At 40.6% G+C, this 22,070-nt stretch overlaps 1 protein-coding gene across 1 annotated transcript; it reads right to left on the reverse strand.

The window, feature by feature from the left end:
* Positions 1–13,952: 13,952 nt before the first annotated feature.
* On the reverse strand, positions 13,953–20,394 carry ptgs2a (prostaglandin-endoperoxide synthase 2a). Its single transcript, XM_036565313.1, has 9 exons — positions 20,279–20,394; positions 19,737–19,853; positions 19,490–19,633; positions 18,367–18,677; positions 18,124–18,207; positions 16,781–17,027; positions 15,503–15,789; positions 15,262–15,409; positions 13,953–14,679 (listed from the first exon to the last, which is right to left on the reverse strand). Exons 1-9 carry the CDS (start codon positions 20,337–20,339, stop codon positions 14,267–14,269), a joined length of 1,812 nt encoding a protein of 603 aa, XP_036421206.1. The 5' UTR covers positions 20,340–20,394; the 3' UTR covers positions 13,953–14,266.
* Between the last annotated feature and the right edge of the window lie 1,676 nt (positions 20,395–22,070).

Here is a 22,070-nt window from a genome sequence, read left to right on the forward strand (position 1 = left end):
AATTTATACTGTTGACTAAAATGCGTCCCCAGTGTGACCACATGAGACCTGATGATACTTTTCTCTCTCAAAAAGCTAATCAACACATAATGCGCTCCTGTTTTACTTTGGTTTACTTTTTTTCCACGTTACGATACAAGTCGACAAGCTTGGCCTGGGTACTCTCATCAGCCCAGAGGGCGTGAAGGCTCTTGGTGTTGGGAACTCCAGCCTTGTCTATCGTCTAATTTTCATTTCCTTGTTTATCCTCTACTAGTCAGCTTAACAGACACATTTCTGCTTGCATACCTGTACACGGATAACGAAAACACGTGTGGTTTGAGTGATTCCATCATAATCTGACCACAACATGTCCTCGGGGTGTTTACACCTGGCTTTTCAGGCAATCAAGTGAAGTCTGCACATGATTCGACGAACCCTTGTGATATCTTTATTAAATACACACAGGATACACAATTTTACATCCAAGTGGTTCCTGCACTGCAAAAAAAAAAATTTTTTTAGAAAAATCAAAACATCTTACATCTAAACATCAACATCACTATGTCGAATATTTCTCGTTGAGACTGTTGTAAGAATATTGTAAGATTATTAAGACTTATTTCTATACATTCTTACTTCTTTTAAGGAATTTTGTCTCATGAAACTGTCTTATTATATTGGCAGATCATTTCACTTATTTTAAGCATTGTTTCTTAAAGTAAACAAACGTCTAAGCCTGAACTTTGGAGGTGTCTTGAGAGAGAGGAGAAAATCAAGCTGCTTCAGATCTGAAAACAACCACAGGTGTTTCTGTCCATCCTTCCACTGTGAGAAGACGACTCAGCGCTATGGGTCTGAAAGGATGTGTAGCTGTCAAGAAGAACCTCACTGAGAAAAGGAGACGGACACATCAAACAAAGAAGATGAACGATGGACTGACCACCCCAGAGTCCAGATCTCAACACCACTGAATGGGTTTGATTACTTCAGAAAATGATCAACCAGCTTCTAAGACTGAACTTTGGAGGTGTGGAATGCAGATTTCTGAGGAAAAGAATGGAAGCTGGAATAAAGGGAAAGAGTGACAGACTAAATACTGAAAAATGTGATATATTATTTAGTTGTTGAGGCTTCTGTGTAATTTTCTGTTAAATTTGTTTTCTGGTTTTATTTGATTCTGAAAAATGAATAACTTGTACTTAATGGCTGTTTTGGCTGGAAATTAAATACATGAAGGGTGTTCTCTGACTTCTCCAGTGGTGGATATGAATATAATATATGACATCAACATACTTATTGTCAAAAGTAGGTAAACCGATATAATATGTTTTATTAATGTGGAAATCAAACGCATATTTTTTCCAGTACAAACCAAAATTTCCAGCGTCTAATCAGTATGATATCTGCTGGGTTAGTATACTGGAAGCACAGCCTAGAGGAGTGGTTTGAGTGGCTTTACCGTAAATGTGTGAAGCATTCTGAGCAGCGATGCACTGTTAAAACCCTGCGTGGCAAGAGATTATTTAGACTGAAAAACGCAGTAACAGCACAGCCGGTTGCTGCCCGGTTACAAGAGCCGTGCTTACTGCACAAGTAAATGAGACAAGGTTTGTCACGAGGCCAACCCAACCCCGGAGAACAGCCCTGTATTAACCATTACTGCCAACTTTCACTTAACACACCTCCAGTTCAAGAAATGTGCCTGGTGTTTCTGGGAACGTGACCTGAAATGAACTGGTTCTCTGTGCTCAAACATGAGAAAACACACTGTTTTCATTCTTAGAGCTGGAATAACAATAACACTGGCACTTCTGCCCCACGGCCCAACACATCTGCACATCATTAAGCCAACAACGACTTATTAACAAGAAATGTCTCTCTTACCGCAAGCGAGACGCTTCCCAAGAACCTCCTTAGCCTCTACACTCTGCTGAATTTAACAAAATGGCAAAAAAATGATAAAACATAAAATATGGCCTGTTCCAAAGTTTTGGCATAATCCTTCAGTTTGGGTCAACAATGTCAAATATTGGCCATAAACACTGCTACAATAATTGCTAATTTCTGTTAGCATCCCTATAGGATTCCATTAGTATGTTAGAGCTCATTTTCTTGTTGTTATAGATTAAACACAGACATTTGAAGCTTGTAAGACATTCAATATGTTTTATTCGGAGATTTTAGCAGATTTCAACTGGTATTTTGCCTTGAATCGAGTTTTTCAGTAAAGAGTCCTGGCATAGAGCTGCCGCTACTGTTTTCTATTCCTAACAACTAACTGCAACCTGGTAAGACCACTGTTTATATACACAGTTATGTATCTAGAACTTCCAGAAGGACTAGAATGACAATTGTTCACACCCTTTGTAAATCAAAATGTGATTTGATTTCACTCTCAGATATTATGTAATTAAATGAGTGATTAATCAGACATATTAGGCCAGTCCAGCTCCTGAAGTCCTAACCAATGGGAGAGCTCGCTTGGCTGTATCTATCTAGATACCACCGAGGAGAAAGATCCTGATTGGATGATTTTCCATTGTGTGTTTAACCTTTTTGTTTCCAACCCAAATTTAAGAATGAAAATAAGCATTACTACAGTACTTGCAGGGTTTACAATAATTATAATGATTCTATTAAATAAAAATGAACTAAATTGTACAGACTTATATTTCATAGAAATCATTTGGCATTCTCTGAAGGCCCAGAAGCCAGTCTTATTCCATGCTTATTACAGCTAGTCTACTTCCATGCTGGCTCTGGTCAAAACTCTTAACCCACATGTTATGTTGTGGGCCAAATTGACCCATTTAAAAGTTTAAAAATTATAGAAAAAATATTTTAAGGCTTTAAACCTTTTCTGCTGGACTTATGGCTCATTTAGTGTGCTTTGAATGGAAAGAGTCACTTTGACCTGGAACATGAGAGGTGTTTTGTTTGTATTAATTAGGATTATGTCAAAAAGTTTTTAAAAAGTCTAAATAAGAATAAACAAAACAAATGCCTAGTTTTTGCCAACGTACATGAAAAAAAGTTTGAAAATTAATTTTTAATGAAAAACGTGAGTTGTTATAAGTAAACCAAGATGAAAAAAACACTTATTTAAACACTAAATATTGTTTAAAACTGATATTAATTGAGCTAAATATAATGTTTATGGAGAAAAATACATTTTTAACTACTTTCGGATGGTTAATGGAGTCTTCTTTTGTTAACGTCACTCTCCGAGTTGGGCTGTAGGCCCAGGTTACATTAGCTAGAGCGAAGCGAAGGAAGGTTAAAGGGCCCCTCATTTGTAATTTATCCTTAGATAACTGTCTGCAGTGTTCGTGAGCCACTCCTAGTCAGCTTATATTTACAAGCTTTGAATCCCCAGCTGCTTTCTGCTGTTTCTGGCGCAAGAACAAAGTGGCAGTTTCTCTTTTATTCCATCTTGCTTCCAGTAATTCGTACATACCAAACACTTTCCCAGAAAGTAATAGCCCGTCTGCCTTAACACAGCACACACACGCACACACAAGCCTACGCGTATTCCTGGTGTATATTCATGCTGAATTATATGGAAGGGAACAGGATCTCATGAGTCAAGCCAGTTCAGGACTTTGAGGAAAATCTTAATTTCTTTAGAATTCTGCTGCCGTTGTTATCATGAAAGCAAGACAACACAAGAACTCAATTTCCACAGAAATAAAACATTTCGCTCTTAGCAATCTTACGCAGTCCTCGGCGCAAAGTCAGGCTATATCTCATTCCACGCAATTACACATTTCCAAAAGATCCTATCAGCACTAAGTAAGTTTTGGGGATTTGGAGACCCCTCTGGTGAAAATGTGTAAGTACATCCAATGTGTGGATTTTTCTTTCTTGCTTCCTCCCTTCCCTTCATTTTCTTCCTATAATTTTAATTTTTTCTTTCTTCCTTCTTTATTTCTTTTTCTTCATTTTTCCTTATCTTTCCTCCCTCCTTTCTTCCTTCCTTGTTTCCTTTTCTTTCTTTTGCGTTCTTCATTGAGCGTAATCTAATACGCTGAAATACTGAAGTCTAATACTGGCCCAGCTGATTATTCTCCGACCACATGCTTTTAAAACCTGTTCTTCAGCCTTCACTGATTGTAAATGACCTCTAGAAAGAGAAACCAGTTTAAAGATTATATGTGTTGCTCTTTAAAAATGATTCACAATTCAGTGTTTTAACCTTTAAAATGTAAGTAATCTGGTTGCCTTAAAATTCATTATACTTCAATAAATAAGTCTGCAGAATGTAGAAAAACAGATTACTGTTCTATTATCTTTATATTAGAAGTTCAATAAACTCATAAAAATATTGAAGCAACCAGATTACGTACTTTTTAAAGTTAAAGCATCAGATCATTTTTACAGTGCGTGTGAAACAGTTTATCCACAGTTCCCTGCAGGTCTGACTAATGTGAAGCTGTGACAGCACAGTTTCTTCCAGTAGACATAGAAAGTAAACTCTGGAAAATCACCCGTTTCCACTCATGATGCATTGTTTTCTAGGGTTTTATTTATTTTTGCTCTGATTATAATTTTGTATGCAGATTTTACATTGTTTATACCAGGGAGGCTGAGCTGTAATCAGATATGACTGTAGATTTCCCAAAAGAATGCTGGTTTGAGTTTCAGGCACAGCAGTGCTGGTGGGTTTTTACACACTGTGTACACTTTCTGGCCACTTTATTGGAAACCCCACCAAGCTAGAGTACAGTTAGAGACTGTGGCCCATCTCTTACTGATGTTAGCCATCCTCTAGCCCCTCATTAGCGGTCACTTTCGGACCACAGAGCCGCTCTTGGCTGGACTACTCTTAACCTAGCGGTGACACTGAGAGGTTTAACCTTATGAACTCTACATAAACTCTGCAGCTCAAGGCCTCAAAGTAACTTTCATTGTTGTTACTGAATAAAAACCATGTCATTGTCGGTGCTGTGCTGCGAGTGGTCCACCTCCAAAATCATTGCTGGTCAGTGGTGGTCCTATGGTGGTCCCTTAACATTGATAAATGATGGCTACAGACTGTCACTGTACGACTACAAAGCGCACCTACAGTCGTTTGGGAGCTTCTGGTTTTGTTGGTTTTCTAACATTTCCTCTCACTCTTAGCAACCAGGGTTCCATATAGCCCCAAAAAAGGGTTTGTGGGCTTGTAACAATCCCTTTTTGGTGCTATACAACACATTCTCCATCAGTCTGAAGAACCCTTTCACCATGCAAGACAGGGAATGTGTGGGTATTTGGTTCTATATAGCACCATAAAGGGTTCTGCTATAGTTACAATGTCAAGCTTGTAACAATAGTGGAACCCTTTTTGAATCCTTTCAAAAAGGATTCTATATAGAGCCATCTATGACACATTCTCCATCAATCTGAGGAACCCTTTCACGATGCAAAGAACCTTCAATCACTAGAACCATGAACACTCAAAGAACCCTTTGCATGATTAAAAGGTTCTTTGCACAGTGAAATTGTTCTTTAGACTGATGGATAATGTCTTGTGTATGGTTCTGTACAGAACCTTTGAAAAGGGTTCTATATAACACCTAAAAGGGTTCTTCTATTGTTACAATGTCAACTTGTAACAATAGTGGAACCCTTTTTGGTGCTAGATAGAACCCTTTTCAAAAAGGGTCTATATAGAACCATCTACAACACATTCTCTATCAGTCTGGAGAACAAGAGGAAAGGAGAGAGAAAGAGAAAGAGAGAGAGAGAGAGAAAGAAAGAGAGAGAGGGAGAGAGAGAGAGAGAGAGGGAGGGAGAGAGAGAGAGAGAGAGAGAGAGAGAGAGAGAGAGGAAAAGAGAGAGAGAGAGAGAGAGAGAAAGACTTTGACTTTTGAGGGTCCTTTATTGAACCAGCACTTTCTTCAAACAGTCATCCGTCACAAAGTGTCATCTTAGGCTATATTGAAATAAATTAATTGATTAAGTAAAAATAAGACAAACACTGTATAAATAGATAAAAACAAGAAAACAAATAAAACCCAGTCCGGCTCATCTGAGCTCAGGAGCTAGCAGAGCTCACCCTCGCACACTGAGCACACGGCCCCACCACAGCACCACATCGCCTCAAAGGCCTCCACATCACACATGCTCTTATAATTAAAATCAATTAAAATCCTTGATCTCACCAGCCTAGAGAGAATCCTTGTGGCCTCGCAGTCAGTCCCATGCGCCACCTTGTTCTTACGACTGATATATATCGCCATTTTCGCCTGCCCAAGAATGAAGTTAATCAGTTGGCATTTGGATTTCTCTCTTTTGACGTATTTAAAACCAAGGATAAAAGTCTGGAGTGTAAAAGTCACATTAAGAGACCTAAAAACATTCTTTAAAACTTCAAACAAAGAGCAAAACCTAAAACAGTCCATAAAAGCATGAAACACAGTTTCTCTCTGGGGACAAAAAGGACACTGTGGTAAAATCTCAGGATTTAAAACAGAAATAAAAGCGTTGACTGAGACAACACCGTGTAAAATCCTCCACTGCAGGTCAGCTACTTTTTTAGTCAATGGTGGTTTATACAGTGCTCTCCACTCCGGCTTCACATCATCTGGGGGACTAACCATTTCCACTTACTGAGGCGTCCTTTAATCTTTTCAACCATGCCATCCCAGTTCTGTGCACTACAGATACTGTCCCCCAGATACACCCCCAGATATTTAAAACCACCCCTTCTCCACATCAACCCATCTGGAAGCGCGGGTTCCCCACCATCCCAATCACCAACTAAAACTGCTTCACTTTTGGTCCAGTTTACTTTTGCAGACGATAAAACCCTAAAATCATTTAAAATTCCAGCTAAAACATCCACATCAGTCTGGGTACTTGCTATCACAACAAGGTCGTCTGCATACGCTGAGACACACAGTGGAGTAGAACAGCCAGGTATAAACAAACCGGAGATGCAGTCTCTCAGTTTGCACAACAGAGGTTCAATAGCTAGAGAGTACAGCATGCCAGACAGAGCACAGCCCTGCCTAATACCTCTGTGCACTTTAAAAGGAGCACATAAACCACCATTAACTTTGAGTACACTCTCAATGTCACTGTACAAAACCTTGATCATGGCTATAAAACCTGGGTTGAAAGTTCTCCAGAACTTTCCACAGATAGCCATGTTCAACCCGGTCAAATGCCTTTTCCTGATCCAAAAAAATGAGACCAGTCTTTAAGCCCAATAGTCTGGAGACTTCCAAAACATCACGAATTAGATATACATTGTCAAAAATTGACCTTCCAGGCACACAGTACGTCTGGTCAAGGTGAACCACCTGCTCCATCACCTTCCCCAGTCTCGAGGCTAACGTTTTTGAGAGCAGCTTGCAGTCAGTGCACAATAGAGAGACGGGGCGCCAGTTCTTCAGTGCAGCTAGGTCCCCCTGCTTGGGTAGCAGGGTTAGAACGGCCCTCCAACAGCTCAGCGGAAGCTTCCCTTCCCTTATGCTGTTCTGGAGGACATCCAGCACATCCTGCCCCAACACTGACCAAAACGCTTTGTAAAATTCAACAGGGAGACCGTCAATACCTGGCGCCCGACCATTCTCCATGCCCTGGAGAGCCTCATACAGCTCCCCCAGAGAGATATCAGCATCCAGCACTGCAGCAGACTCTCGCGTGAGCTGGCTGAGGTCACGGAAGAATCCCTCCTCCACCTCTCGTGCCTCTGCCCACTCGCTCTCGTACAGCTTTGAGAAAAAGCTGATTGTCTGCTGGCGAATTTCAGAAGGCTCAGATAAGAGATCCCCTGATTCTGTACGCACAGCATGCATAAACCTTTTCTGTCCATTTCTGCGCTCGAGACCGAAGAAGAACTTTGAAGGAGCATCCATTTCCGACACGCGCTGGAAACGTGAGCGGACCAGCACCCCCTGTGCTGTTATGCCTAAAAGGTCAGCCAATGCAGTCTTTTTAGTTTTCAGAGCTTCAATATGCTCCCAATTTCCTGTGGCCTCTGCTAAACCCTGGAGCGCCACTATTTCAGTCTCCAGAGCTTTGAGAGATCTGGCTATGTCCCTTGTGACATTGAGAGTGTACTGCTGACAGAATACTTTAATTTGTATTTAATTTGTCCCACCACTGCTGCAGGGAGCTAAAAGTCATTTTCATTGAGCTAAAAACATCCCAAAAAAAAGTAAAAGACTCTCTAAAATTGGCATCCTCTAAAAAGTGCAGTGTTAAAATGCCAGTATGCACTCTGTGGCTTAACGTTACGTTTCCTTATTGTGCACTGGACCATACAATGATCTGAAAAACCAACTGGGGAGATAAGACAGCGTGTAAAAGCAGAAAGTTGATACCTAAAACCATAAAATCGATCCAGCCTTGCCAATGAGAGTGTGTTATCTCTTGAATGTGCCCAGGTATACTGTCTCTGCCCTCCATGGAAGTTCCTCCAGACATCACACAAGTCATGGGCCTCCAGCATCTCACACAATCTCTTACGGGACATAGCATGCGGTTCCATGTGGTTCCTGTCCATGCTGTCTGCTGTACAGTTAAAATCCCCACCCAGTATTAAAAACTCATCAGAACCACAACCTGCAATTACAGTGTCCAGAGTGTCCAAAAAGGACATCCTGTCCATCCCCCCAGTTGGGGCATAAACACAAATAAAAACAGAAACAGTGTTTTCAAAACACGCTGTCACTTTTAAAAGTCTGCCATTTAAAATTTCATCCACTGAATAAGAATAAGGAGTAAAACTCTGTGATAAAAGAACAGCCACCCCACCACTGGAAGAAGAGTTATGACTTAAAAAGACAAGCACCTCCCACTCTTTAGCCCAGTCTGCAGTGTTACTGACGTCACTATGCGTTTCCTGTACAAATATTACATCATGTCTCTTCTGCTTCACCAACTCATATAGCTTTGCTCTTTTACCACAGTCTCTCGCCCCATTAATGTTCAGACTCGCCACTCTGACATCACCCATTAAAAAATAAAATAGATAAAACACACTGAAAACAGAGGCCATTCTGAACCAGGGAGGGCAGAAAGTGTCAGACCTCATCCTCAGTGCTCACTTTATTAAGTCTGGTCAGGATCTTCTTCAGCCTGTCGACTTCTAAAGCGGTGAAGGACCCTTCCCTCCTAAAATGCCTGACGTCATGAATGAACTGTGAACTGTTTGGGAAATGCTCTTCAACACGGACGCCCTTTTGGCCTTTGGTGACCCGCAAGAACTTTCTTATATCATCAACAGTATAGAGCACAGCCATGTTCTCTTCCTGCGAACACACCGACCAGCCCGAGTCAGACAGAGAGCCTTCGCTCTCAGACTCCACCTCATTCACCGCACTGCTGTCTGTTTTGGCCTGTTTAGTGCCCTTCCCTCGGTTCCGCTTCTTTCTTTTATTAGGAACTTTAAAAACAGTCTCCTCTTCCATTTCCACCTCCACTGCAGCCTCCACTGCTGTACCAGCTAGACTGACCTCAGTCCCGCTGTCCCTTACCTGGTTATCTTGCTCCCCCGGGTCAGGAATCCCCCGCTCCTGCTCCTCACCACCAGGCTCGTCCACAGCGGGCTCCTCCGCGGTTAGCGCCGCCGGGAAAGGCTCGTCTGCGGTCGGCGCAACCCCAGCAGACATTTCCGAGGCTGGCACGGCCGCAGCCGGCTCTTCCCCCGCAGGCGCCGCAGCCGCCGGGTCCCGCGCAGCAGCCGCAGCCGAGCAGCAGCCGCAGGGGGGACGGCCACCGCGGGCTCAGCCGCGCTCCCGGCATCATTAGCGTTAGCGCTGAGTTTTTCAGGGCAGGCTCGGACGAGATGTCCGGTCTGGCCGCACCTGAAGCACTTCATGTTGGTGTCAGACGACACAAACACCGTGTACTCAAACCCCTCCACTCTGAACTTCAACACCAGTTCCAGCTCGTCCTCACCATCTCTCAGCACCATGAACACCAACCTCCTGAACGACACCAGGTGCTTCACCAGGGGCGATTTACAGCCGAGGGGGATCTTTTTAATGGGGGAGACAAGTTTTCCAAACCGGGACAGCTCCTGAGCGACCAGCTCGTCAGAGATAAACGGGGGGACGTTGGACAGAATGATCTTTTTGGAGGGAGTACTGAGGGGCAGAACAGACACGAACTGATCACTAATCACGAGTCCACTCTGCACCAGCTCGTTGGCTTTGTCCACAGTGGACAGGAACATCACCACAGCACTGTTCATGCGCGAAGCAGACACAACATTATTGTACCCGACGACGCTCCCCGCCGCCAAACAGCACTCCTCCACACTCGCGCGGCACTCCACCTTCACTCCATGCCAGCGAGACAGGCTTTCATACAGCCTGGGGCTTTGGGACGCCATGCTCCCAGCAAAACGCCGGTAACAGACGCCCCGCACACCCCACCACACCTCACTCACACACACACACACACTCACACACAAACTCACTCAAACAAACTACAGATACAGACGGACAACGACACAACAACAGAGAAAAGAAGTTTGGCAAAACGCCAACCACTCGCACTCACGCTCACCGCGCTCCGCTCACTCTACCGCTCACACCCGCGCATGCATGAGAGAGAGAGAGAGAGAGAGAGAGAGAGAGAAACAAAAAAAGAGAGAGGGAGAGAGACAGAGGAAAAGAGAGAGAGAAAAAGAGAAAGAGAAAGGAGAGAGAGGGAGAGAGGAAAAGAGAGAGAGAGAGAGACAAAGAGAGAGAGAGAGAGAGAGAGGGAGAGAGTGCACTAATCGTGCTCCATGTCTCTTGTGTTCAGTGTTCAGGAATGCACTACACAGAGCTCATTATCCCTGTGTGCGCTGTGGCTGTCTGAACTGTCCTGATCTACCTTCCCTGCCTTGATAATGTCTGCTACACATGCAGGAAGAAGGGATTTCCTATAGATGTTTCTAATAATTTGGCCATGTATACTGGCCTCCTTCAGTACAGCAGTCTTCACTGAGTGTAACGCTGTGCAACCACATGAAAAACAGACTCTGAAACCAGTTTAACAATAATGTGTGTGATGCTGTGTAAGCCACTGTAGCCACAGTCCACAAATCTGTTGGGACTGTGACAGCGTGGCTATTTCCAGCAGGCGTAGGATGTAGACAATAAAACCACCTGTTTTTCCTTGTGGTGCATTGTTTCTGGAGGTTTTTTGTAACTTTTGTGACTGTAATTTGGTGCGGTTTCTCATTGTTTATACCACAAAGCCACAAGGCTCTGTTGCAACAGGATATCAAAGTGAGAGAGCAAGAAAGCAGGTTTTCGAAAGCATCATCATTGTGTAAAGACCTTGATTAGTACATAAAGTGCTGTGAAAAAAGGAGATGGACAGATAAATAAATGAAAAAAAATAAACAAATAAATAAATCATTAAATAAGTTCTTTCTTTTCATTCAATGGTTGCATTGTTCTGCTCTGGCTAAGTCAATGAAGTTGAGTTTCATTCAGTCCCATTGCCACAGGTGTACAAAATCAAGCACCTAGTCATGCAGCCTGCCTTTACAAACATTGGTCGTTTCGAAGAGCTCACTGAATTATTGGTATTGGAAGTGCAACTGATTATATTTTCCACTCAAACAACTGCTGGTGGACTGTGTGGATTTTTCTCCGCCATATAAAAACAGTGTCCCAAAAGTGTGTTGTTGGGGAAAAACAGCCCAACAACAGCAGCAATCATAGCAACTGGACAAAGGAACGGGAACGTCCAGAAAGAATATCAAGATCACACAATATTCACTTGCATTTAGTTTTTAATTTATGCAGCCGTATGGGGCCTTTCATGGGGGCACTTCATAATGTTCTTATTGACCACGGTATATTTTGGTTTGTCCATCTGAATTTAAATGACCAAATCGTAAGGCAGATTATTCAGTAACTGCATGAAATAAATGTAAATTTTTATTTTATTTAATTACTTATTTATTTATTTAGTAAAAGCTCCCCTCAAATTAACAGAACGTGTTCTATGATCACACATATTGCTATAAGCTTACAATTTACTGCTGAAAGCCAAAAATCTCAGACGCTGTTTGTATTATTTTATAAAAATAATGTTTACAGAGCAGATCACTGAAGAGACGCCATCTGTTTATAGTTAGATTTTCCCAGATTTGTGGAAAAATGGGTCGACTTTCAGTAGAATAAGTTCAGCTTCTTTTATTATAAGGGTTTAAAATTACATCACCCATCTATTTGACTGTAAAGAAGACAGTTACAGCCTCATATGACCCCCACCTTTTGAATGTAGCTTATGAAATATGAAAGTTATGAAGAATATGGCAAAGTGCGTTTTGGAACGACCGGTGGTCCCAAGGAGTGGAAAAGGTTAATGTTTTGAATGGGAGACCCATTTTGCCCCCACACTCTCTGATTACGCAGCCGTGCTGATGTAACGTGCAGAATTTCATTTGCTGTTGTCATGCAGAAATAAACATGGACGTCACTGAAAAGACCTTGTATAAAAGGCAGTGCATGATGCTCCCATATGTATATAAATATTTATATTAGCGTTAATGGTGCTTTCACAGATTTTCCACAATCATCAGACGCCTCCAACTCCCCCCCGCCACCATGACAGACCCTGACTGTTGACCTTTTACGCTGGTAACAGTCTGGGATGGCTTTTGGCCCAGAAATCGCAACATTATTTCCATGAACAGTCTCAAAGGCCGACTCATCAGACCCCAATACACATTTCCAGTGTGCATCAGCGTGGGTTTAACACAGTGATGAGGTTTCATTTGTGGGTTTATGCATTGGCTTTTTTAGGCTTCTCCGGGTTCCTCAAGCTGATGTACTATAGAGGCCCCACAATGCACTGAATACTTAAAATCCTTACAATCACTGACACACTTGTCTTTCGGCAAAGTGGTGAGTCTTGAGCCATCCTTGCTCCTTAAGTTCTAAGCCTTTCCTGGATGCTCAATTTATACCTAAGCATGATTGCATCCCCCATTTCAGATGTTTTTCGAACATTTCACCACATTCCTGGCTTGTGATCCCCACTAAGGAAGAAAGGTCCCCACAGTGTGAGTGTATGAGCAGTTTTGGTCCCCACAGTGTGGCATAAACCTGGTCCACACACATTCATGCACACACATATACACAATTTTCTTTTATTCAGGTTTTCTCTTATAAACATCATCGAAAAAAAAAGAAAATATAGTTTTAAAATAATATTTATGGCTCATTTCGTGTGATTTGAATTGAAAGGGTCAATGTGACCCGAGTGAGTTATTACAAGTAAACCATGATCTATGGTTGGGGGGCGTGGCTTGAATACACTTAATATTAATTGAATATCTGAATATCTTGCACTGAATATCTTCTCTTGTACTGTTTTTATGTTTAACCCCTTAAAATCCCAGGCTTATTAAATACTAAGGCTTATTATTCAGTAACTACAGGGACTTCAGTGCAAACTGGCTGAGATATTCTTAGGTTATAGAAGTGTGTAATAAAACTTTGAGCCAGCTAGTGGGACCTGGCCATTGTAGGGGTTAAATGTAGGTCAAAGTGTATTTGCTACTCATGGTTTTCTGTTATTTGCATTTTACATACTCTCTCAACTTCTGGAATTGAGATTTATACTTGTGAATGGCTTTAGGCTGCTCTACACATTATTTTGTTGCTATCCAAACAAAATCTTTTATCTGTTTTTGTTGTTTTTCAGTTTTTGACATAATTTGAAAATGCCTGTTGCTCTTTACATTGTGTATAAATTTGATGATGAATGGACCAAAATAAACAACCCAAAATTACTTGGAAAAAATTCTGGTTCCATTGACTTACATTAAAAGTAAAGTAGGTTTTTTCCTTCTCCTGTAAAGTTACCATTTTGAAGATACGCAGTTTTGTTTCTGACAGCTGCGATTTGTTGTTGCCACTAAAAAGGTGGCCCTTTGGAGAGAAACACTGGGCTAAAAGGCCTAAAAAGTTTTAGGCTCAACTGATGTACTGTACAGAATAATTGCCATAAAAGTTATTTTTATGAAAAAGCAAATATTTTATTCGGAATGTAACTGGATTGCGATTTGAGAGGTTTTAAACAGATACACTGTCTAAAAAAATATCAGAGCAGCACATAAAAATGACAAACAATTACAAAACAGAACCTATATTCATAAGTTATCAACACAGAACAAATCATAAGTCCCATCTTAATAAATAAATAAATAAATTAATTGATACACAAATAAATAATCTCATAAATAATCTTAAAAAAACACACATTTAGATCAATAATCGTATTAAAATGAGACCAAAACTGTCTGTTGAAAATCTTGAAGTGGTGCAACTCGTTGCTTTTAGAGCTCAGAAGCCCTTTCTTTCAGCAACACAGTGGGATTGACTGTGCTGTGTGCGGAGGGCTCAGAACTGGAGTTAACATTCGCGAAGACGGGGAAATTTACATCAAGCACTTTGAAGGACGCCACAGGGCAGGGTCCGTTAACGTTGAGGCACACCAGCTTCTGCAGGGAGGCGCTGTTGACGATGTCGAATCCCACTTTGCCGCCGAAAGTGCTGGGCATCCAGTACTCAGGAGAGCAGATGGGATTTCCCATCAGGCCTTTGAGGGAAAAGGGGGCACCCATCTCCACCATGGTCTCTCCAAACACGGCGTTGGGCCTGGGCTTTTCCACCAGCAGCCCAGAGTAGAGCTCCACGGACTCTATGTCTCCATACAGCTTCTCCATCTCAGCTGCAAGAACTTTATCACCTAGAAGAAATAGCAAACATCCAGATTAAGATTTACGCAGCTTGTTGACTTTTAAAAAGTAGCTAAAGTGTTTTTTTTAACTTAATAACTGAAAATATGCTGATATTTAGTGCAATTATATTTTGAGTCTATATATCATTGCTGTGAAAAAGACATAAGTCCTGTAATTTCATGGCAAATTGACCAATAGAAATGCTCCAAAATCACTTCTTTACATTAAATTATGTTAAAAAAATACAACAATTTTTGCATTCTCCAGTAAAGTTACCACTTTGGAGATACAAGTTCTTTCTGGACAGCAATGAAATGCTCATTCTACTCTGTATTACTGAATAAAATGACTGAATGACTGAATTTTTGCTGTATTTTTCATATTATTCCACTTATTTTGCTTACTGTCATGCTGTTCACATCATTTTTATGCACGTTTTCTTCTAGTAATCTATAAATCCCTTAAACTCTCATGACTTCATTGTCATTCCTGAATAATTTGTTGTACAGAATGAGACTCGTCTTAAGTCTAATAACTGAATAAGCCTAGGATTCCAGGGGTTAAGCACCAAAGCCATGGCTAAGGCTCACCTGTCAGGTCTTCGAAGGACGTGTACGGTCTCAAATTGAACCGTTTCCTGTAAGCATTTAAGGACTGGTAGCGCATCTGTCTGCTTTGCTCTAGCACTTTAGCAGCCATGCCCTGCACTGCAGGAGGCAGGTTCCACCCACCAGATATCTGAAGGAAAATTAGATGAAATCCAATTAGAACATCAATCAAAACAGAACATTTTCATTTCTCTAGCGGCAACAGATGAGAGGAGGTACCCACCCTGCCGGCCGTCTGCTTGGTGAAGGAGTCGACCAGGTTGTTGATGCCGTGCTCTGTCACTATGGAGTTGTTGAACAGGAACTGAGGGTAAGAGTAGTCCTGATGCTGGATGTGAAAGGTGTCGGGCATCAGCGGGTGCCAGTGGTACAGTGTGTTGAACTCGGCGGCGATTCGGTTCTGATACTGAAACTTCTGGTTAAAGAGGAGCTCTGGGTCAAACTTCAGCTTGAAGTGGTAGCCACTCAGGTGCTGGACGTAATCCTCAATCACGATTTTGATCGTTTCACCTGGAGGGGCAAGAAAGAGAACATTATTCATCTGATTAAACCACATCTAGGTCTTCATTAAGGCCGCACAGACTTGATAATGTGGCTCAGGACAGAACGGGCTATTTGGGTGACTATTGACTTCTAGTGTTTGTTAGCAACATTAGCCTAACAGCTCCAGTTCTAAACTGTAGAAGCAAAATTTGGACTCCGAATGTGGAAATGGAAAACCGGATAAAAGTGCTTTTTGGTGGAACTGTTCCTTCAGCTGTCCTTTAATTATCTTAATATTGTTATTTTATTGTTTCATTTAGTCAAATTTACTCAGCTACATCGTAAATTAGCATTCTTTCCTCAGCTCAATCAATTCTGATAACTGAATCATTCCTCTTTCTGAAGATTCCAGGGAATATTTTACTTAAATTGAGCAAAAATTACGTAAATAAATGAAGGAATAAATAGCACCGGAAATATTACACCTTTAAAAATGGTTCTTCCACGTTCTTTTAGTCAAGACAATGATTGTATATAAAGAACTGCAAACACTTCAAGAACAACCTGAATGCATGAATGTGGTTCATCTTTAAAGAAACCTTTTAAACTCTTAAAATCCCAGACTTACTACATAATAAGGCTTATTATTCAGTAACTACAGGGACCTCAATGCAAACTGGCTGAGCTATTCTTAGGTTATAAAGTGTGTAATAAAACTTTGGGCCCTGGCCAGGGATTACAAATGCTTCTGAATAGCACCAAAAGGGCTCTGCTATTATCTACTGTCTGTCACTATTGCTTTTACCTACACTGAAAACAGTGATGTACTGAATATTTTTGACATCATTCCTTTTTTTTCCAATTTTGGCCACAACTGTGCAGATGTGATATATACATTTGAATCAAGTCAACTTTTTTAGTGCATTCTGAGAGTTTAAGCGTGTATCACTGAAGCCCTGTCTGTATACGCGAGAATATCACGCCTCTTCACGAGCGGTCAGTGTGGTGGTTCACTCACCGATCAGAATGAGCCGTGTGGTCTGGAAGATGCGCTCATCGTCCCAGTCTGGGTGCTCCTGCTTCATCACGTCACAGACGCGGTTGTGCTCCCTCAGCCAGAGTGTGGCGTACATCATGAGGCCGGGAACCAGGCCGAACGCTTCGTGACCCACAGCAAAGCGGTGCTCCTCTGGGATATGAGGAGGGTAATGCATGTCCACCTGAACGTCTTTCACCAGCGGGGGGTACACCTCGCCGTCCACAACCTGAGGGCCCAACACGCAGCTTTGGTCAGATTTACTCTTAAACAGCCCCTCAGTTACACAATTAGACTGTCATATGAAAACTATCAAGGTTGTTTTTTAAGTATATTAGAAAAATGTACCATGATAATCAATCTAAGATCATTCAGGATGACCATTTATTGATTTGGGATGATTGATTCTTACAAAAAACAAAAACAAACCAAAAAACTGCTTAATATCAACACCCAGTAACTCCATCTTTTCCATTTAGTACAATTTGACTGGTTTAAAAGCTGTTTACTTAAAAAAGGGATATGCAGTTAAAACATATAAATAAAAAGAGAAATGATCTTAAATTAATTAGTAATAAAGTAAAAGGAAGGTGTTAAGCCCTTAAATGGCCAGCGCCCACCAGCGAGCCCGAAGATTATTACGCACTTCTATAACCTAAGAACAGCTCAGCCAGTTTGCATTGAACTCCCTGTAATTACTGAATAATAAGCCTTAATTTGTAACATGCTTGAGATTTTCAAGGGTTAAAATTATTTCTGTGAAAATATAAAATGAAGCACATTACAGATAAATCTTGCTTTGTGGAAAGAAAAGAAAAAGAAAATACGAGACTCTCCCATTAGCTTCAGCATGTGGACCCCACAAATGCAGTGCAGCCCATGTCTATTATAATATAAAGCTAGTTTCTCTTCAATGTTCAGCACCACCTTAAATAAGATAAGTAACCACAAAGATCTGAGGTTTAGATGTAGTGCAGTGTAGATGAAAGTGGGCTCAATATTTGGCCCTTTACATTTATGAGTTATATCTGATTATTGATGATTTCAAGGTGTTTATGACCTAATTAGTAACCATTGCTAAACTATGTAAGTCATTCATAAACCCTTAACAAGGAAAGTTAAGCGGTGCTAACTTTTTTATACTGTTCGAAAACTTCTTAAACCCTTTTTAACATAATTTCGGATATTTTATGATGAGTGGGCCATCAGAAATGTACAAAATCTCATGATGTGAGTGTAGATTAAAGCTAACAGTACTTTTAAACTGCTCTTATAAAGCTACAAGGTTTTCTTTCATCAGCAGTGATGAGTACGTAGTGTTATACCTGATATTTCATCTTTCCATCTTTAAAAAGTCTCAGCTTGTGCTGCTTCTCCAGAGTCTCACCGTAAATGTGACTCAGATCCACCTGAAACATGACAGAGTCATCAAATTAGTTCAATCAGCACTTGATAGAGTGGCATCCTGAAAAAGCACTGTGTTATCTAATGTGAAGCTGTGCTTTGTGGATGTAAACAGCAGTTTTTCACACAGCGTTTTACGCTCTGCAGATGTAAACGACACTCACTCCATGACCCAGAGATTTGGTGAAGGCTGCTCCTTTCTTTAAGTCGGATTTGAAGAACTGGTGGGTGAAATGCTGGGCGAAGAAAGCGAACATCAGACTGGTTCCCTGAGGATCCGGGATGAACCGTCTTCTCAGCAGGACCTTCTCAACCACCTGCTTGGCATCTGGAAGGGCAGTTGTTCCACCAGGGCAGTGAGTGGGCAGTGGGGGCAGCGCGCGGGTGTAGTAGGACAGGTTGGAGTACGCCTCCCAGCTTTTGTAGCTGTAATCAGAGTTGTAGGTCGGCGGGCTGTCGATCAAATCTGACCTCGCTGCAAAGAGATAACGAGAGCAATTACAAAAAATCTAACAGAGCATAATATGAGCAAACTGTCACTGTCACACATAAACCCTCAAAACCTTTATAACACTTTATAACAACATGTTAGCTTCATTACAAGCAGATGAACAAAAAGTTAGTAAAGTCTAGTTAGTAACAGATGAATATAAAGCACTTAAAGTTCTTTTAAGCTACATTAACATACAAATAGAAAGTTCTAAAAGTTCTTTTAAGCTACATTAACAGACGAATAGAAACTTCTTAAAGATCTTTGAAGCTGTAACTTTCTTAAAGTTCTTTTAAGCTACATTAACAGACGAATAGAAAGTTCTTAAAGATCTTTGAAGCTGTAACTTTCTTAAAGTTCTTTTATGCTACATTAACAGACAAATAGAACATTTTCAAAGTGCTTTTAAGATACATTAACAGATGAATAGAAAGTTTTTTAGTTCTTTTAAGCTATATTAACAGACAAATAGAGCATCCTTAAAGTTCTTTTAAGCTACATTAACAGACAAATAGAAGGTTCTGAAAGTTCTTTTGAGTTACATTAACAGATGAATAGAAAGTTCTTAAAGTTCTTTGAAGCTGTAACTTTCTTTAAGTTCTTTTAAGCCACATTTACAAACTAATAATGTATTACGTTTCTTTTAAGCTACATTAACAGAAAATGAAATGTCCTAAAGTTCTTTTAAGCTGCATTAACCAGTTTTTTCTTGTCCTCTAATGTTCCTGTTTCTGAGATATCTAATGTTCTTATGACAGTGACGATATGTTCATGTTCTCTGTAATGATTTAACGTACATGTGAGAACGTAGCGCATGATGGCGTCCCTCAGGAAGGAGATGTTGTTGATGATGTTCCAGATCCACTTGAAATGGGTCAAGAAGTAATGGACCGCGTTCGGACTCGGCTTCAGGAAGGACTTGATCCTCGTGGGCAGTTCAGCTGAAGACAAAAGCAGGGCAAAAAGAAGATGTTAGGGTCAAAATCTTCACTGCAGAGAGGCCTGCTGACCGTTAATGGAGACAGGATGCGGAGGGCGACTTACGGGTGGTGCAGTTTTCTCCATAGTACCCGGTTCTGGTGCAGTCACACTCATAGGAGTCTGCACCTTTGGACACACATATACCTTTGTTCTGGCATGGCTGGGCACAGCAAGGGTCCACTGCAAAGACCAGAGGCAAAGGAAACAACTTAATTATGCAACATAACATCAAATAAGGAACATTGTAAATAGATATTGAGGAAAAGATATTGTGCAATATAATATCAGAAGTAAGACTTATTTCTGCAAATATATCATGCATGTTTTTCTTCAATGAAAGGAAAGAAAACAGCAAAATGTTGACTAAAGAAAAGCTTTTCTATCAGCTTAGGTGCCTGGACCCCTAAAAATGCAGAATGCAGTGCAATTTCAGTGTAAATCTAACGTTGGTTTCGAATTTTCCGTTCCACCTTAAATGGTGCAGCAGTTCCATTCCGGCTGCTGCACCATTTAAGGTGGAACGGAATATTAGCACAAGAAAGCAGCTTCAGCCTCGTTTTTTTCCAACATTTTTAAGCCATTAGATGCAGGAGGGTTAAACTTACGTCCATGGCAGGAGAAAACGTTCAGGGTTACAAGCAAGAAGAAGCAAATAGTCTTTTTCATCCCTTTAGCTGTACTCGGTTCTTTCAGCTGCTCGTTTTTGCGGCGCTGAGCGTCTGTTTGCTCCTCTCAGTGCGAGCGCTGCCTTTTAAAATCCTGTGCTGACGTCACCCGATGATCTCACTCAAAAAAGTCTGGTATGTCGACAGAATACGTCACTTTTTCTTTTCTTTACTTTTTTCCAAGCTCTCTTTTTTTCTTCAACAGCTTCCTGTCCTTCAACAGAAGTAGTTTTTAATTGCAGTTTAGTAGATTGAGAGTGATGAGGGAGTAATCTTGATGATGAAGGTGATGATGAAGATGGTGCGCGCCGTAATGATGGTGATGATGATGGTGATGATGATAAGGATAGCCCATTGATGATTATGATCATTATAATTATAATCATAATCATAGTCGTAATCATATCGTAGAATATGGTGATTGTAACTAAAACTTTGCCCCCATCAAGTTTCCGGTGTCGTTACCACGACAGAATTTTTACAGGAATAAAGGACATAATCAGACGTCTGAGCGCTGGGTACTCGGACAGTGTGCGCCACCCTGTGGTGAAAAGTGAACTGTGGGGAAGCGCAATTAGTGATTACGAGTCAACAGCACCCACATATTAATTTCATATGGAGCTATTTGAACAGAATCATATAATATAATATAATATAATATAATATAATATAATATAATAAATGAACACATTTTCCATTTTTATGGGGTGTGATATGAGTGCTGGGTGCTGTGCTGTGAATGCTGTGACAATAATAGTAATGTTACTACTACTACTACTACTACTAATAATAATAATAATAATAATGATAATAATAATAATAATGGTGATGATAATAACAGTTAATGAAGGATTATGAATGAACAGCACCCACATATTTATTTCATATGGATTTATTTGAACTATATAATATAATATAATACAAATAATATAATGAATGAAAACATTTTCCATTTTATGGGGTGTGATATGAGTGCCGTGACCATACTACTATTACCACTACGACTACTACTACTACTACTACTACTAATAATAATAATAATAATAATAATAATTCACTGCGATGGACTGGCGACCTGTCCAGGGTGTATCCTGCCTTCCGCCCAATGACAGCTGGGATAGGCTCCAGCACCCCACCGCGACCCAGAAGGATAAGCGGTTTAGATGATGGATGGATAATAATTCACAAAATTCCTGAGGGAATGTTATTATGAAGGCAATTTTCCTTTCCTTACTTATGAAAGTCATATGTGTATATATATATATATATATATATGCATACGTTCATACAGTACATAGTATGCCAAAGAAGTAGACCATGATGAATAACATATTCATTAGCACAGTGTGTATAGTGTACACTTTGGTTTAGGACGCTGCCCATGCTCTACGTACTGTTTCCTGTGATGATGTTCAGATTGGGTGGAGGCTGGAAACTAAACTTACAGTAATACTCCAACATTTTTCTCTTAGTTTTGTCCAGTTTTTATATGTTTTATATGTTTATATAAAACTACAGACTTATATTATTATATAAGTGTATTATAGACTATGGAGGCCTCTTATAGTGACACTGATCTTTTTTGTAGTGCATGTGAGCATAAAACAGTCCAACAACATCATGTCCTCAGTTATTTGTGTAAATCACTAATGCAAATATGCTTTTAATTTGAAAAACTTTAACACTGATATTTGCTCAGCAGCTTGTTAGCTGGTATTCTAGATGGACCAGC

The sequence above is a fragment of the Colossoma macropomum genome, unplaced genomic scaffold (assembly GCF_904425465.1).
Source record: "Colossoma macropomum unplaced genomic scaffold, Colossoma_macropomum, whole genome shotgun sequence".
Lineage (NCBI taxonomy): Eukaryota > Metazoa > Chordata > Actinopteri > Characiformes > Serrasalmidae > Colossoma > Colossoma macropomum.

What these genes read in the sequence shown, in the direction of transcription:
- ptgs2a (XM_036565313.1), bottom strand. Translation starts at nt 20,339, where the DNA reads ATGAAAAAGACTATTTGCTTCTTCTTGCTTGTAACCCTGAACGTTTTC. An exon ending in CACACGGCTCATTCTGATCG is followed by an intron (nt 15,790 to 16,780) that starts GTGAGTGAACCA and finishes TTGCCCCTCCAG; the next exon opens with GTGAAACGATCAAAATCGTG. An exon ending in CCAAGCAGACGGCCGGCAGG is followed by an intron (nt 15,410 to 15,502) that starts GTGGGTACCTCC and finishes ATTTTCCTTCAG; the next exon opens with ATATCTGGTGGGTGGAACCT.